This window comes from Myotis daubentonii, chromosome 17, assembly GCF_963259705.1.
Source record: "Myotis daubentonii chromosome 17, mMyoDau2.1, whole genome shotgun sequence".
Classification (NCBI taxonomy): Eukaryota; Metazoa; Chordata; class Mammalia; order Chiroptera; family Vespertilionidae; genus Myotis; species Myotis daubentonii.
The window spans coordinates 52,719,292-52,736,187 of record NC_081856.1 but is presented as its reverse complement, the minus strand read 5'-3'; the positions used below and the strand labels follow the sequence as shown (position 1 = coordinate 52,736,187).

General features: G+C 62.5%; 1 protein-coding gene across 1 annotated transcript in view; it reads left to right on the top strand.

The window, feature by feature from the left end:
* The window catches only part of COL22A1 (collagen type XXII alpha 1 chain), a 108,741-nt gene that overhangs the window by 49,051 nt on the left and 42,794 nt on the right, over positions 1-16,896 (top strand). The window contains exons 23-33 of the mRNA XM_059672366.1: positions 5,404-5,457; positions 6,109-6,162; positions 6,990-7,043; positions 8,283-8,336; positions 10,465-10,509; positions 11,051-11,113; positions 11,509-11,562; positions 13,940-13,981; positions 15,625-15,657; positions 16,418-16,471; positions 16,733-16,786. Coding sequence (XP_059528349.1) covers positions 5,404-5,457; positions 6,109-6,162; positions 6,990-7,043; positions 8,283-8,336; positions 10,465-10,509; positions 11,051-11,113; positions 11,509-11,562; positions 13,940-13,981; positions 15,625-15,657; positions 16,418-16,471; positions 16,733-16,786 — 561 coding nt within the window. The remainder of the gene's footprint in view (positions 1-5,403; positions 5,458-6,108; positions 6,163-6,989; positions 7,044-8,282; positions 8,337-10,464; positions 10,510-11,050; positions 11,114-11,508; positions 11,563-13,939; positions 13,982-15,624; positions 15,658-16,417; positions 16,472-16,732; positions 16,787-16,896) is intronic.

The window sequence follows — 16,896 nt, the reverse complement described above, 5'->3', positions numbered from 1 at the left end:
CCGCTCCTCGGAGCACTGAGAAGCATGCTCGGTGGGTCTCCACCCTCGGTCCCCCCCTCGCCTCTGTCTTCCCGCTCGTGGGCTGGGGGAATAATGCCTGCTGTCGCTGTCCTGGAGGAATTTCAGGCCGAGGAGGGCAGACCAGGGGTGGCAGTGCTAGGAGGGGGGGAACGGTGGAGTCATGGGGAGGGGCGTGGGATGAGGGCCCACGGGCACCCTGTGCGGCGGGTCAGGTGGTGGCGGGAGGGCGGAACCTCAGCGACGGTTTCTGCTCTGACGAGAGGAGGGGAGGGCGGGACGTGTCTCGTTTCTGCTGTGGGCAGACTCCTTTGTTACCGCTCACAGGTAATCGAGCGTGTCCTTTACAACCGCCGCGAGGGAGGAACGCTCGTCCCGTTTCACATCTAAAGGCGCCGGCGCAGGGCCCCACGCAGCCTGGGCCAGCGGGAAGCCCACGGCAGCCGGGCCTGAACGATGGTTACGGTGCCTCTTTCTGAAAAGGAGAAACGTCACTGCCAGGGTGTTGTGTTCGTTTATTTATTTATTGAACGTGTTTTTATTGGTTTATAGAGAGGAGGGAGAGGGAAAGAGAGAGTGAAACATCGATGAGAGAAACATCATTGATCAGCTGCCTCCTGCACGCTCCCTACTGGGAGTCCAGCCTGCAACCTAGACATGTGCCCTGAGCGGGAATCGAGCCCTGGCTTCCTGGTTTCTGGGTCGATGCTCAACCCCTGAGCCGCGCTGGCCGGGCAGGGGGCTTTAGGTAAATGTGCACATTGATTGGATGGGGCCGAGGCGGCGGCTTAGGGAGAAGGGACGCCCGAGTCCGGTCTGCTCAAGGGCTGCAGAGGCAGTGCTGCCGTGTGGACGCGCAGGAGCCCCTCAAATCGGCGGGGACGCAGCCGGGCGAGGGGCAGGCGCCCAGGGCGGGTGGGCCTGCAGGCCTGGGCCCCACAGAGAACCCGCTGGGGTGGGCAGCCCTCGTGGGTGGGCTCAGGGGCCACAGTGCGAGGGGAGGCCTCGCAGATGGTGATCAGCTCCCCCAACAGGCAAACGTTTCCACGCCGCAGGGGACCGTGGGTGCCACTGATTTACGCACCTCGTTCCCGCGTCTTCAGGCTCTCCCCGGCTCCTTATCTGCTCCAGTCAGAACCAGCTGGCTCGCAGGAATCACTGCTTGCCATTGGCTTATCGATGATCATTCAGTTAATCGGCCGTTCGTGCATCATCGCTCTCCCTGCTAATCGCATTAACTAGCTGGTGGGTCGCTGTCGCCTTGGAAAGATCAAATACTGCTCCCCTGGTAATCGGCTGGCTGGCTAATGAATAGGCAGCACCGTTAGCTGTTTTCATTAGTAATAATTAAAAGAGCCATTACTTTGTTGTTAACATTTGGGTCTATTGGCTAATCTGTCTCCCTCATTAATAATTAGATTAGTCGGTTTTAGACGTGTTGATCAGTAACAGAAGAGAGGGAGCCACGCTTGCGAAGCCGCCCAGTTGCTGGGCCAGGTTGCAGCCCCCTCCTCCCCCCGTGAATCCCACCACAGGGGTGGCGGAGGGGCCTCCCACCGGCTGTGGAGGGGGAGGCCGCGGTGCTGGGCAGTGACATCCTTGCCCAAGTCCGTTCGGGCGGCACGAGGTGACCCAGCATTTGACCACCTTAGCCAGATTCTTCCATCTCTTTATGCGATCATTGCTAGCGCGAGTAATGCTGTGAATAGTCCAATAGTCTTAGTTCAAAACCACCCAATCTATCATCTTTAAGTCCAAGGCTCAAGTAGCAGACGGGGCATCTGCCCGCAGTCGGAAACCCTGCGCAGGGCGAAGGACTCACGCCAGCTGGGTTCCCTGGAGATGGGCCCCTGGGGACTCGCAGGTGTTTGCAGGGCGCCCCGTGTCCCTGAGGGAGACCTGCCTGGGCTGGGCTGAGGGTCAGTAAGGAGCAGAGACGGGGGTGCCGCCAGGGGCTGGGTCAGAAACAGACCGTGGGCTCCACTCTGCAGGAGGTGCTGCTGACCTCCAGGAGGCTGGCGAGGCCTCACAGGAGGGGACGGCCTTATGGGAGGGGGGCGGCCTTATGGGAGGGGGGGCCTTACGGGAGGGGGGGGGCCTTACGGGAGGGGGGGGCCTTATGGGAGGGGGCGGCCTTATGGGAGGGGGCGGCCTTATGGGAGGGGGGCCTTACGGGAGGGGGGGCCTTACGGGAGGGGGGGCCTTACGGGAGGGGGGGCCTTATGGGAGGGGACGGCCTTATGGGAGGGGAGAGCCTTATGGGAGGGGACAGCCTTATGGGAGAGGGGGCCTTACGGGAGGGTGTGGCCTTACGGGAGGGGCCGTGGGCTGCTCTGGTCGAGCTCCCTCCACCTCTGTGCATTCCTGCTGGGCCCTCAGAAGGCAGGTGTGGCCCCGGAGCAGGTCCAGGGGTCTCTGGGGGGCAGGCGGCTGACACTGCAGCCTGACTGCTGTTTCCTCTCCCCCACACATGCATTTCCCACCTGGACTTGCAAGAAGCTTCCAGTCCATTGCAAACGACCCTGCAGGCTACTTGCCCTCTCCCCTCCTCCACCCCCCCCCCCGCCCCTGTGGCCCTGCTGGGAGCAGTCTTCACTCTGGCAGCGGTTTGCACCTGCTTCCAGCACCTTCTCCCTCTGTAACGGCTACTGCGCCATTAGGGTAATTGCCATGTCGGCCTTTGCTCTTGTTTTGAGCGCCCAGCATCAAACAAGCCGTGGCGACTCCCCACTGTGCGTCACAGTGAGCCAGGCGCTGCGGGTCCCACGGGAAGGGGGGTGCTCCACCCTCCAGCCTGTTCATGACCCACTCCATATGCGGAGCACACTGTGGGGGTGGGACAGGCTGTGATAGGAGTGTCCCCAGCTGTGCAGCCGCCTCACAGCGTGGAGTGCGGGGTTGGGAGGGAGAAGGGGCCAGGGTCACTGATCTGAAGGCAGTTTTGTCCACCAGTGCCTTTCACTCCTAGCCCCAGCTCTTCCTCAGCGTGAGGACTGACAGGGGCTGACGTGCGGAGCGGGCACTGAGACGGGTGTGTGTGTGTGTGTGTGTGTGTGTGTGTGTGTGTGTTTTCTGCTCCTCCTGGTCCATGGGGTTCGTCTAGACGGGCAATCTCCAGACCTGGTGACTCTCCACACAGTCACCGGGGGGTGTTTCCAGAGTCACGGGCCCCTCGGACGCGTCCCTCGTGCGCCTCAGGGCCACACAGGGGCCTGTGCACCTGCTGTTAGGACCAGCTCCCGGGATTCTCCAGGCCCCACCGGAGATGATGGCTGCGGGGCCTGGCCCTCTCTGGGCCTCAGTGTGAGTTGTCGTCACACAGGGAGGGTGACTTTCCGGAGAAGATGACGGCGGATCTGTCTACTCTAACCTGCTGTGAACTGGGAGGCGCAGCCAGCGGCCTGCAGCCGTTTGCAGGAGATGAGGGAGGGAGGGAGGAGTGGGAGCCTGGAGCTGCCCCGGAGGCGGGCTTCCCGGAACAGTCGCCAGGGGGCAGCACAGAACTTCCCCGGGGCCATCGCATCCGGGGAAACGCGAGGAGGGAGAACAGTAACTCCCCAAGAGCCAGCAGAGGGCGGCTGTGTCGGGAGAAGGGACCTGGGCCCCGCTCTGTGGGTTGAGGGGCTGTGAGAACCCCAGAGGTGAGGTTGAAAGAAAAATGCCGCCTGGATCAGGCCTTCTGGAAGGCGGTGGAAGGTGGCTCCTGTTACCTGCAGGATGTGGGTGCGTGTGGCTGAGTGACAATAGGGGTGAGGCCGGGAACCTTCTTTGGTGCCCTCTGCCCCCCTCATCCATTAGGGGGACCCTGTATTCACACCTGCCCCGGCCACCTTCTGCCCGGCTCTGTCTGCCTCCTCCATTGTTCCAGCTCAAAGCAAGTGTCTTCGGAGAAAGGGAGACGCAGCCCCCAGAGTGAGCTCAGAGGAGACAGGTCCAGCCGCCCCCCCAAAAGTTCAGGCCCCTCTCTAGACCTGTTGTTGACTCACGTGCACCCCCAGAGGGAGACACAGGGAACTGCACAGAAGCAGTGTCCTTTGCCATTTTTAAGTGTTTACTGCCCTCTAGTGGGGACGTGAGACTGTTCGTTCCCTGATGCACAGCCCTCCCCTTAGCTCCAGTGGGTCCAGTGGACTTGCTCAAACTTGATTGAGCGCCTGCTCCCTGCACGCCCTGGGGTTGTCACGTGTGAGAGGAGACGTGGAGGGATCGAGAGGCCCCTGCCCTCAGGGCACGTGGGCCAGATGCACACAGTTCTGCTGGCCTTGAGCGTGGCGGGGCGTGAAGCATTCCTCCTGGGGAACTGGAGAGGAAGTCGGGTGGAGACACTGGAGAAGGGAGGGTGCGGGAGGGCGCATCTGGAGAGGATGCTGAGCAACCTGAGGCCGAGGTCGCCTCCCAGGACGTGTGTGGGGCTGTGATCGATCGATTGCCGTGGCGGGGCGGCTCCGCCAGGTCCCGCACCCCCCTGGCTGACTCCATGCTGGTCGGGCCTGGGAACACTGTCCTGGGAGGCCTTGGGGTGGCCCCACTGTGAGCGTGTGTGTTCTCATACATGCCCGTGCGTGTGTGTTCTCATACATGCCTGTGCGTGTGTACTCATAAATGCCGTGCGTGTGTGTGCTCACACGTGCCTGTGCGCGTGTGTATCCATACGTGCCGTGCGTGTACTCATACGTGCCTGTGTGCGTGTACTCATACGTGCCTGTGCGTGTGTGTATTCATACATGCCTGTGTGTACTCATACATGCCGTGCACGTGTGTACTCATACATGCTGTGCGCGTGTGTACTCATACATGTGTGTGCGTGTGTGTACTCGTACATGCCTGTGCGTGCGTGTACTCATGCATGCCATGCATGCGTGTACTCATATATGTGCGTGCGTGTACTCATACATGCCTGTGTGCGTGTGTACTCACACATGCCGTGTGTGTGTACTCATACATGCCTGTGCGTGTGTGTACTCATACATGTGCGTGCGTGTGTGTACTCACACATGCCTGTGCGTGTGTGTACTCACACATGCCGTGTGTGTGTACTCACACATGCCGTGTGTGTGTACTCATACATGCCGTGCGTGTGTGTACTCATACATGCCGTGCGTGTGTATTTATTTTAAATGCCCGAGTAGCTCAACTCTGTGGCAGCATACATCACGTAGCAGCTATGCTCCCGTTACCCCAGGGGACATGCTAACATGTTATAAATTTTCCTTCAGATATTTTCTTTCTGGTTTTTCTGTTTTGCTTCAAACACAAGACATCACCGATAAGGCTGAAGCCCACCCGTCACCGTGTCCCCTCCCCCATCTCCTCTCACAGGACAGGACACCGTCACGGGGGGGGGGGGCTGCTGCACGCGCCCTAACCCTCCTGCTCTCTCCACAGGGCCCTCCCGGACCGCCCGGCGTCCCCGGCCCCCCTGGCCCTGGAGGCCCCGCGGTAAGGTGGCCCTGCTGTCCTCTCACTGGGCACTTAGGTGGGGGCTCCGTGGCCATGGGCGCCAGGAGCATCTTCGCGGGTGGTCACTCCCATGGGAGACCCGCCTGCAGCCCCCCCCCCCAGCCTCTCGCTGCCCCGCCCGGAGCCTCTCATGAGAGATGTCATTGAGCTCATGTACCGCGTGGCTGGCTGCTTCTAGAGACTCGGCAGAGGAGGCCGCTGGGCGGGGTCCTTGGGGGTCGTCTAGCGGGCGGGTGGCCCCCAGGCTCAGGGGCGCCAGGGGAGGCCTCTGCCACCGTTCCCCTCCCCCGCGTCAGGGTCAGCTGGGACGTTGCTGTGGGGAGCGGCGGAGACCCTGGTCGGGTGGACCCAGCAGGCATTCGAAGAGGGAGGTGGGCCCTCCAGGTGTCTCCCCCTCCTCCCCTGCCCCCACCCACGGGAGGCAGGACTGGCCCAGGGCAGACCATTCGCCCTAGGCCTGCGGCTGCAGGTGTGGCCACACCACCGTTGGCGGTGGCCTGCACTGAGCACGGCCCGATGCCTGGGGGACCACCCCTGGCCCCCTCCTCACAGCAGAGGCCTGGGCTGGGCCGGGAGAGGGGGAGAGGGGTCTCTGAGATGGCCACTGAGTCTCCTTGGTTCCCTTTCCAGGGTTTGCCAGGAGAGATCGGCTTCCCCGGAAAACCTGGGCACCCCGGGCCGGCGGTAAGGCCCGTCCCTCCCCTGTCCCCTCTGTGCCAGGGCTGCTCTGGAGCTGGGCTGCCCCGGGCCCTTCCCTCCCAGCAGCGGCCCCACCGTGCTCGGCCGACTCCTTCCTGCTGTGGCGCCTCCACGTGCTGTCCCTGGGCCTGCCCTCCCCGCCCCCCCCCCGGCCCCAGTGGAGAACTGAGGGGCACCCTCTCCTCAGCCTGCCCCCCTGCCCCCCGCCCAAAGGCAAATCCCAGAGTCCTTGGCTGTTTAAAGTGTGCCTGTCGCTGAGGGACGCCTGCAGAGGGCACAGGAGTGATGGGCGGAGGGAGAAGAAGTGGCCCATCCAGGACCTGCTCCTCCTCCTCCTCCTGACGCTTCCCGTTCCGGGACGGGGGGGGGGGGCCTTCATTCCTTTCCAGTCCCGAGGCCGGACCGCAGCAGGTGTGTGCACCTCGTGGGTGGGTGAGCGAGGAGGGCGCGTCTGCCGCCCGCTGGCCTGGAGCGCTCCTGGCGGATGGCCGGTGTGGCCCATGGGCTGTCACCTGTGGCGTGACATGGGCCCCCCTAGACCTGACGGTGGCCCTCAGGGAGGCCTGCTCGCCGTGACGGGCTTTCCTGACAGCTCCTTCTCTCTGGTGGGGCCGGTGGGTGGGCGGCCAGGCAGGCACCGGGAACCGGCCCATCCAGGGCACCTGATCGTCTCCGTGAGGACGAGGGTGGAGGACCAGCCCACAGACCAGCAGCCTCGCTGCGGAGGCCCCAGCTGGCCAGGCAGCTCCCCCTGCAGACTCCCCAGCGCGGGGCTCCCTCACGGCTCACTTCCCGTCTCCCTCTCGGCACAGGGGCCGCCTGGGAAGGACGGGCTGCCCGGGCCCCCAGGCCTGCCAGGGCCCAAGGTAGGTATTCTCGGGGCGTCATGGTCTTGGGAGCCCCAGACAGCAGAGAGGAGATGAAGGGCACCCACCATTCCTGGTTGTTGGGGTTCCCCGTCAGGCGACTGCGAGCCCAGTGGGGCTCAGCGGCGTGGGTTTTCCAGGTCAGGTGGGGGCAGGTCCTTCACTTCCCTGAGGGGACCGGGGAGGGCTCGGAGCGTGTGGCTCTAACCCTCGGGTTAGAAATCCGTGTTTATTTTACTGGCCAGGAGGACAGACCTCAGAGACTCACGTAGTAAGAGGCCTCCGTTTTAAACTGCTGGTGGGAAGGATTACAGTAGGAACACTGAGAAAAGAGCCAGGTTAAACCCTGTAAAAGCTGGGAAGCAAAGTCACAGTTTGCAAACCGCTAGTGAACAGCTACAAGCCCTGCAGCAGGTGTTCGCAGAAAGCACTTCACTCTCCGAGCGCACACAACCCCGCTTCCAGGAGCGGTCCTTACGGGCAGCGTGTGCGTGTCCTGGGAAGCGCACCTTGGCCGTAAGCAGACGGAGAAGCTCGGTGTTTAATGACCAATGAGCACGGGTTTAACTCAGTGCCACAGGCCTTTATTTAATGTGAGATCCCCACCTTCCCGCGCACATTTTAAGATAGAAGCAAGGCTAACTAGGAGCTTTGTGCTCTGAAACAGGCTGTGACATCCTCCTTATGAACCTCCGGTGAGAGAAGGCACCGTTCCTGCTCAGCTTGCTCTCTCTAAGAGCCAAGTGATCGGAATGACTGGTCACACGGCGGCCGGCCAACCGGCCGATTGGGGGTGGGGCGGGGCAGCTGAGGCCCCTCCCCCTGGCCAGCTGGCCCCGAGGGGGTGGGCCGGCCAGACCCCACCCGTGCACGAATTTGTGCACCAGGCCTCTCGTGTTTTATAAAATATGTCAAAGGTGGAGGCAGGTCCTGTAGGAGCCAGGAGGCGGGATGAGCTGCTGCTGTTGGTAGTGGGGTCAAGTGGTCACGCAGAGTGACAGCGAACCTACCTGAGCAGGGACCTCTCCTCACCCGCCTGGACACCCTGTGCCCGCCCCCTGTGCCTGTCCGTCCCCTCCCCCTCCCCCGTGCTGCCCCCTGTGCCTGTCCGTCCCCTCCCCCTCCCCTGTGCCTGCCCCCTGTGCCTGTCCGTCCCCTCCCCCTCCCCTGTGCCTGCCCCTGTGCCTGTCCCTCCCCCGTGCCCGCCCACCCGTGAACCTGACTCGGCTCTCCTTGCAGGGACAGCCTGGAGACCGCGGGGTGGATGGCCTGCCTGGGAAGCCGGGCCTGCGGGTATGGACTCACCCCCTTTGTGGCTCTCGGGGTGTGGTGGGGGCGGGTGTGAACCTCTCCTGAGGGACCAGTGTTGGGTCAGCTGGGGTCTGGCGGGCAACAGCGGGATCAATGGGAAGAGGCTGCAGCCGGGATGACTACAGCGCCTCTGGGATGGAGGAGCAAGAGGACGCCGTGGCTGGGGCCCCCCCCTCTGGATCCCTGCCCCCTGCCCTGGACCCTGCTGTCCCTCCACTGCTCCGAGGCTGGCCGACCCCTGCAGTGAGAGAGAGAGAGAGTGTATGTGAGGTGTATGTGGTGTGTGTGGTGTGTATGTGGTGTGTATGTGGGGTATGTGTGGAGTGTGTATGTGGTGTGTATGATATGCATGTGGGGTATGTGTGTGTGTGGTATATATGTGGGGTATGTGTGGTTTGTGTATGTGGTATATATGTGGGGTATGTGTGGTTTGTGTATGTGGTGTGTATGGTGTGTATGTGGTGTATGTGTGGTATGTGAGTGGTGTGTGTATGTGGTGTGTATGTGGGGTATGTGTGGTGTGTATATGGTGTGTGTGTGGTATACATGTGGGGTATGTGTGGTGTGTATATGGTGTGTGTGTGGTATATATGTGGGGTATGTGTGGTGTGTGTGTGGTATATATGTGGGGTATGTGTGGTGTGTATATGGTGTGTGTGTGGTATATATATGGGGTATGTGTGGTGTGTATATGGTGTGTGTGTGGTATACATGTGGGGTATGTGTGGTGTGTGTATGGTGTGTGTGTGGTATATATGTGGGGTATGTGTGGTGTGTGTATGGTGTGTGTGTGGTATATATGTGGGGTATGTGTGGTGTGTGTATGGTGTGTGTGTATGATATATATGTAGGGTATGTGTGGTGTATGTGGTATGTATGTGTGGTGTGTATGTGGTTTGTGTGTATGATATGTGTGTGGGGTATGTGTGGTGTGTGTATGGTGTGTGTGTGCATGTGGGCCCGTGTGGTGTGTGTGTGTGGTGTGTGTGTGTGTGGTGTGTATGTGGGCCCGTGTGGTGTGTGTGGTGTGTGTGTGGTGTGTGTATGTGGTGTGTATGTGGGCCCGTGTGGTGTGTGTGGTGTGTGTGTATGTGGTATGTGGGCCCGTGTGGTGTGTGTATGGTGTGTGTGTGTATGTGGGCCCGTGTGGTGTGTGTGGTGTGTGTGGGGAGCCTGTGCGCAGACAGGAGACCACTCGCCTCTCTGCTGAGCACGGGCAGCTCCCACAGCGAAGGCGTGGCCCTCCTGGCGGGTTTGAAGTGGCGCTTTGAGTGGCAGGTGCTTACACGGTTCCGCTTGGAGCAGCTCTGGCTAGTGGTGCTTGTAGACCCTGGGGACTGGCGGGAGTCGGAGCGCGTCTCTCATTTCCACGTCGTCGCCCCCGAGCTGCAGGGTCCTCAGACCTAATGCTCAGTCCCCTTTCCTCTCCCTCCTCTCTGGGGGGGGGGGTGCTGGCCCCACACCAAGGAGTCTGTCCTGGCACAGGGAGGCTCTCATGAGCAGGCTCCCCCCCTTTCCTCTCCCCCTCCCACTCCCCCCCCCCCCCATGCATACGCTCACAGAGAGCCACATTTCCTCATGGAAACCTTCACCAAAGCTTTTACCAAGTAGGACCAGAGTGCCTCGAGCTTCTCACCGTGTCGGCTCTGCTGTGTGACAGAGCATCCCCCACACTGGCCCCTGTCCTGGTGCAGCGTGGGGGGGGGGCACGCAGCCCCCACCCCTGCACCCGGGCTGCCAGCTGCTTCCCCACCCCGCCTGGACCCTCTCCCGGACCTGGGCTGAGTGGGGGGCCGGGGTCACACATGTCGTTTTGAACTGTGAGCGTCTAGACTCGGCATGAGGGGGTCAGGCTGCTCAGACTCTCGGGGGGTCTCCGGACCTGGTTCCCTTTGGGGGAAGCAAAAACCACACGAGGGCGTGTGGAGCCCCCTCCCAGACTCGGGACACACGCGGTCTCCACGGCCCGTGACTCTCTGGCTGTGACCGTGCGACATGTTGGAGAACAAAGGGCCGTGGCCGGAGGAGCCGAGGGTGTGTGGGGCCACCTGGCACCGCAGCCCCCCTGTAAGCGGGGGTGGGATTAACGGGGTGTTTACTCTCTCCCCAGGGCGACGTTGGGGAGCAGGGCCTGGCCGGCCGCCCGGGAGAGAAGGTGTGTTTGTCCGTCTCTTCCCTCACTCACTTTCCCTCCGTTCCTCATGGACTTCATTCACGCACACACATGGCCCTGGGTGGTCTGGGGGCTCACTTCGTCCATTTCACACGCACACACATGGCCCTGGGTGGTCTGGGGGCTCACTCCGTCCACTTCACGTGCGTATTCGCTCACCTGGCAACCCCAGCACGTGCTGGCCCAGGGCCCCAGGTGAACAGGTGCAGTGAGATGTGCAGGTGAAGGGGGTGGGGGAGCAGGAGAGGCCCCCACGGAGTCTTGGGGACCCTCAGGGCAGATGGCGGGGAGGTGACATTGCATCTGAGGAGGTAGACACCAGGCAGGCCACACGGGGTTCCTGGGAGAGCGCACAGCCCAGGAGAGAGCTCGGACACCCCATGAATGAAGGAGTTCTCTCCGACCCCCCTGCCCCCACCCCACAAGCCAGAGACCTGGGGGTGCCGAGAGCAGGGGGAGCTCCCGCCCCCAGCCTGGCCTGCAGGAGCCCTTCCCCAGGGTCTAACCACGGGTGTCTCCACAGGGCCAGGCGGGCCTCCCTGGAGCCCCCGGGTTCCCCGGCCTGAGGGGAGAGAAGGGACAGCAGGTAGGTGTTGGCGTGTCTGCCCCGAGGCCCCTCTCCTGTGCCATCGCTGTGGGAAGCGCCCCTTTGGGTCTGGGTCCCTGGGGAGTGGGGGTGATTGGGCTGGGAGTGGGGTTCCCGGGTTCAGGGGAAGGAAGGGCCAGGCCTCTGCTGGGAGCTGGGACAGGACAGTGGCGGGCGGTCTCGCTGGAAGGGGGTCGGGTCGGGGGACGATGCCCGTCGGGCCCCTTGCAGTCAGGTGCTCCCCACTCTCCGCTGGCAGCCTGGCCTGGCTTCCCCTGCGGTTACAGGGGTAGGGGGTGCGGGGGATGCGGGGGAGAGGTGTCCCCGGGGCCTCTGGTCGTGCCCGGAGCAGGCCACGCTGCTGCTGAGCTCACCTTCCTGTGTCTCTGCCGCAGGGAGAGAAGGGCGGCCTGGGCCTCCCGGGACAGAAAGGCGACCGAGGTGACAAGGTAGGCGCTGGGGCACCCGTGTCAGGGACAACGTTGGGAACCTCCCCGCTGTGTGCGTGAGCTCCGTGGGGAGAGGAGAGGCCGTGCCTGGAGCCCGCAGGGAGGCCTGGGCTGCGACCTGGTTCCACCCGCCGGGAGGTTGAGTGTCTCCTCTGACCTGTGCCCTGGCTGGCTGCCCGGGTGACACACCCTCAGGGCCTGTGCCCGCCCTCCCCCTCAGCACCGCCCAGGCCCGACCCCCAAGGGTGCAGCCTCCTCCCCTCCAGCTCCCCCTCCCCTTCCTGCTCTGCAGCCCAGGGGCGGACCTAGAAGCAGAGCTTGTGGGCTGGGGCGGGTTTGCATGGAGGCCGCCAGGCCCGCCGCTCCCTGGACGTGCCCGAGATGCCGTTTTTGTTGGGAAACCTCATTTCCAGAGTGCGAGGGACTTGGCGCCACCGTAACCCCCTCATCGCATCCGCGGAATTGCGGGGGTCACGGCAGAACCCCATTCGAGCTTCCAGAGAATCTGGTCCGCTCTCTTTTCCTCCAGAGAATTAGGCCATGATAGACAATTCTGGCTCAAATGTCCAAAATAAGATGTTGCAGCAACTCTGCCCCCTCTAACTGTGCGGTGCCTGTGCCTGACTCTGTTTCCCCATCCACTGCCTCCCGCCTCCCGCCTCCCACCGCCTGCCTCCCACCTCCCGCCTCCCACCTCCTGCCTCCCACCGCCCGCCTCCCGCCTCCCACCGCCTGCCTCCTGCCCTCAGTGAGTGTGGAGCCTGGGCACCTGGGGCTCCTTCACCGGCTCTGGGGCGGGGGTTGGACCCCAGGTCTGTCACATGCACTCCAGGCACAGGGGCCCTTCCCAGCTCAGCCTTTCCTTGCCTCCTGGTGGGAGAGCCACGGGTCGTCCTGCCCCGCCCCAGGGCCTTCCCTTGCCCATGGCGCTCACAGCGCACAAGGACAGCTCCCCAAAAGGCCGCCTTAGGCCCTCTATGCTGGAGGCCTCCCCACCAACCCTGCTTGTTATACCCGTTCTTGCTTTTGCCTGGAAAATGCTCAACTTTGATCATTTACACTCTTTTTTAAAAATTTTTTTTTATTGCTTTCAGAGAGGGAGAGAGAAACATCAATGATGAGAGAGAATCATGGATCTGCTGCCTCCTGCATGCCCCACACTGGGGATCGAGCCCGCATGTGCCCTGACTGGGAATTGAACCGTGACCTCCTGGTTCATAGGTCAACGCTCAACCACTGCTACATCGGCCCGGGCATCATCATGTGCACTTTCCTCCCCCTCCCCCACCGTTTGCACTTTTTAATGGAGCCTGGCGGGGGGGAGGGGGCGGCAGGGGGGGGCGCTTAGATAGGGTCGGGCTGGGTCCTGCAGCCGGAGGGGAGCCTGTGGGGAGGAGATGGGGAAGCGCGGACCACAAGGAGCAGGAGGACCTGGGTTTCTCTCCGCATCCCGGGAGCTCACCCAAGCGATGCCACGGGTGCTCCCGCCCTTGGATTCTGGGTTTGAGGTCAGGCCCCGCGGGGGCTGGCTGTGCGACTGGGCAGGTGGAAGGGCGCTCCTCTGCCCTGTCCTCACCTGTGAAGTGGGCACCACAGTATCTCTGCTGCCGGCATTTAGCTGGAGAGCAGATGCGTTAATACGTGTGCAGACGTGTAAGCCGTGTAAGCCGGCACTGGGAGCTGACTGCTACGGGGCGATGGAAACAATGATAGCAACCGATACAGCTTCTCCTTTATTGTGGGTGATGGTTACCGAGGGCGGCCTTGCCCTCTAAGCTACTTTATTCCTTCCTTTGTCCACTGATCACCATGGGCGGAGGCCTGCCACCAGCCCAGACCTGGGCAGAGACCCCTGTGCCGGACCCCTCCTGGCACAGGTGAAGGGACAGGTGTGGGGTCCGTGTCTGCTCTTGGCCCTGCTGATCACAGGGATCTCAGTCCCCAGAAGGTGCTGGGACCCCAAGAGCTGAAATGATGCATACATGGGAGAGTTGGGGTTCAGGCTCAGAAGGTTCAAGCCCGAATTGTTTACAGGGATGTCACATTGTCCCCTGGGGTCCCCTTAAAGGGGTGGGGCAGGGCCCCAGGGGGGTCTCTCAGGGAGTAAGCGGGAGGCCTGGCGCTGCGGGCACAGTGCCCGGGCGTGGCTGCCACGCTGGGTGCAGGTGAAGGTGATGCCAGGGATCAATACTTGATCCTATCAGCAGGGATGCTTCTCAAATGCAAGGTGTTACGTGTCTGCGTATTTTATGATTGGGAATCTGTGTGTCTGTCCGTCTGTCTGTCCATCCATTGCCCCAGGTGTGGGGGGACAGGTGTCCCAGGACAGGCGGCGTCGGCGGGATGGCTGGTCACGTGCTTTCTGTTTCTCCACCAGGGTGAAGCTGGTCCAGCCGGCCCCCCAGGATTGCCCGGAACAGTAAGCGTCTCTGCTTCTAACCTTTCAATTCCTAAGGCATCGGGACGCCCCCTCACCCCCCCCCCCACACACACCCCTTAGTTATCAACATCTTCTCAATAGGTTACCAGCAGCTGGACCTACTCCTCGGTTTTAGTCCAAAAATACTGTGTCAGCCTCCAGGGACCACCTGTGCCCACCCTTTTATCCTGCCCAGCAAGCACATTGCCACGTATCAGAACACTGGCCAGGCCCTGAGAACACACACCCACCTGGCACAGTGGGGAAACCGAGGCCCAGAGACAAGAAGCAATGGGCACGTGGGGTGAGCCAGGCATTGCGTAGTCAGAGGGAGACACTGCAGCCGCAGAGCAGCCGGGTGAGCCTAGAGCACGGGTCACAGTGATGCTGTCAGAGACCAGGGTGCTTCGGGGAGTGACGAGGGGCCTGACCTGTATGGAGGGTCAGAGGGGAAGAGGGTCTTTGTGTCTTAACTTTCAAAAGAGCCTGAAGGCTGGGCCATGGTTCATTGGATAAAGGGGGAGCAGAGGGTGTTCGGGGAGGGGGAGGGCATACAGAAGCTTGGAGGCTGGAGGAAACATGACCCTGGAGGTAGGGGGGTGTGAGTGCAGCACGGGTGGGCGAGGCGGAGGCCCTGCCTTAGTCCGGGGGTCTCTCCCTGCGGAGATAAAGAATCTGCATGAGCTGGGCTCTGTGCCCAGGGACTGAGCCCACGCCCTGGTTCCCACATCACCTGCATCCCTGCGCGAGACGCTGAGGCGGGAAGCACGCAGTGATGGTTTGTGCCGAGCCGGCCCAGGCCCCCATACTCAGCCCCACGTTGGGCACCATATGTGCTGAGCCGGCACGGTCATGGATGAGCCTGAGGGGCGGTGAAGGATTAAAGAACACAGACAAGAGAAGAAAGCTGGGGCTAGGTGAACGCTGTCCCCTCTGATGGAGAGACGGTGCCATGGCCTGCAAGTCGAGTCTTTATTTTATAGCAGATCCCACGAGGCAAAGCAAGGGCGTGGTCAAGATGTTTACAATGTTCTCGCAGGTTTCAAATCCACTCAATTACATGCACCTGGTCAAGCTCTGTTTACTTGCTGCACCTCCCGCAGCCCATACCACTCAGCCACGTGGGCCCACGGGTTCGGACCAGAAGGTCAAGCTCACAGCTGTAGCCTTTGGCTGTTATTGTGCTGGGACCTGCACGTGGCTTTGCCACGAGCGGACCGTGCCCTCTCATCAGTCCCAGGCTTGAACCTGTCCAAACGCTGTAGCCGCTCCCCACAATGGTCCAGTGTCCGGGCGCGGCTCTATTACACGCACGGGTTCGGGGGACCCGCCCCCAACACACCCTGAGAGGGGGATGTTTCATCCCCGTGTTACTGCTGAGGACGCAGACGCTGGCAGGTGTCAGAGGTCACGTGGGTTTTAGGTGGGGTGCCAGGCTTGAGCTCAGACCCTGTGACGCCAGGGCCCCAACATCTAACCACTGTGCTTCCTGCCTTAAGCACAGCGCAGGGGCCTGAGGGAAACGCGGTTCTAAGGGTCAGGGCTGGTCATGAAGGACACGCAGGGAATGTGTTCCCGGGCTCAGTCCCTCAGGGCAGGTTTCAGCACGGATTCACGCCTCTCGTTCCTCTCGTTCCTTCCAGCCTTCCTTCTTCACCCCGCACCCCAGGATGCCAGTAAGTAGAGTGGCTCCTTGCGGCCCTTGTCTGTGACCCTCCCCCCCGGGTGCTCTGGGGGCTGGGGCTCGGCTGGGTCCTGGCTCTGCCCACCATGCCAGTCACGGCCAGCTCCTGCTGACAGCCGTGGGAACAGGCCGTGTGAGGAGCAGGCTCCGTGTCCAGGGGCCTGGAGGTCACCTCCCTGAGGCCCAGGCCAAGGGCAGACCCTCGGGGGTAACTTCCCTCTTCCCTCCACGCAGGCGCTGGTGGTGTGGAGGGAGTGGGATCGTGTGGGAGGGGGACATGAGTGGCCGGGTGAGGCACCTGCCAGGGAGTTGGCAGTGACGGGAACCCGGGAGGGGGCAGTGAGGGGACGGGCCTGAGAGAGGCTGTTCAGAGGACGGCAGAGCCTGATGGACGGTTGACCGGCCGCCCAGGCTCCCTGACTCAGATGCTAGAACGAGGCTCCCCGAGCAGCCGGGGCCCTGGGTACTCTCTGCCTCAGTTTCTGTTGGTCTGGCCAGGCTCTGGGCGGGAGGGGCAGGGTGAAGCCACACAGGTGAGTGTAGACCTGCCACCAGAGCTGCCCCATGGAGGGCGTGGCCTGCCTGGGGTTCAGTTACCCTGAGGGGCCATTCTTGACCTGAGGTCTGAAGGATGAGTGAGAATCGGTCAGAGCAGAGCGGGAGGAGCCGCCTTGGTGGGGGCGGGGCAGGTGCACGCAGAGGGCAGCGGGTCCTGGGCGGGTCCGCCCTACCTGGTGCTTCCCCACTGACAGGGAGAGCAAGGACCGAAAGGAGAGAAGGGGGACCATGGTGTGCCTGGGGAGCCGGTGAGTGCCCCGTGCCCACAGCCCCATGCCCCCCCCCCCGCCCCCCGAGACAGGACGTCGGAGGCCCCGCAGCCCCAGGTCTGCACTGCACAGCCCGCCCTCAGGAGCACAGCTGAGCCGAATGTGGTCCCTTCCTCCTCCCTCGGGGCCCAAGGACGTCCCCCCATCTGTGGATCTCAGCTCGCTCCCACTGCGCATGTCCACACCCGCCCCCTCTGCACAGAATGGGGTGGCCCGTTCATGGCGGCTGTGTCATTGCAGGGGCCGCCGGGCCGTCCTGGAGAACTCGGGCCTCCGGGACTCGCTGGGCCGCCGGTAAGAAAGCCTCGCTCCACCTGTTGGCCCCAGACACAGAAGTGCCCACAAGCCCCTCTGTCCTCCGTCCCTCTGTCCCTCCCTGGCCCCCTGGCCCCGCTGGCCTGCCA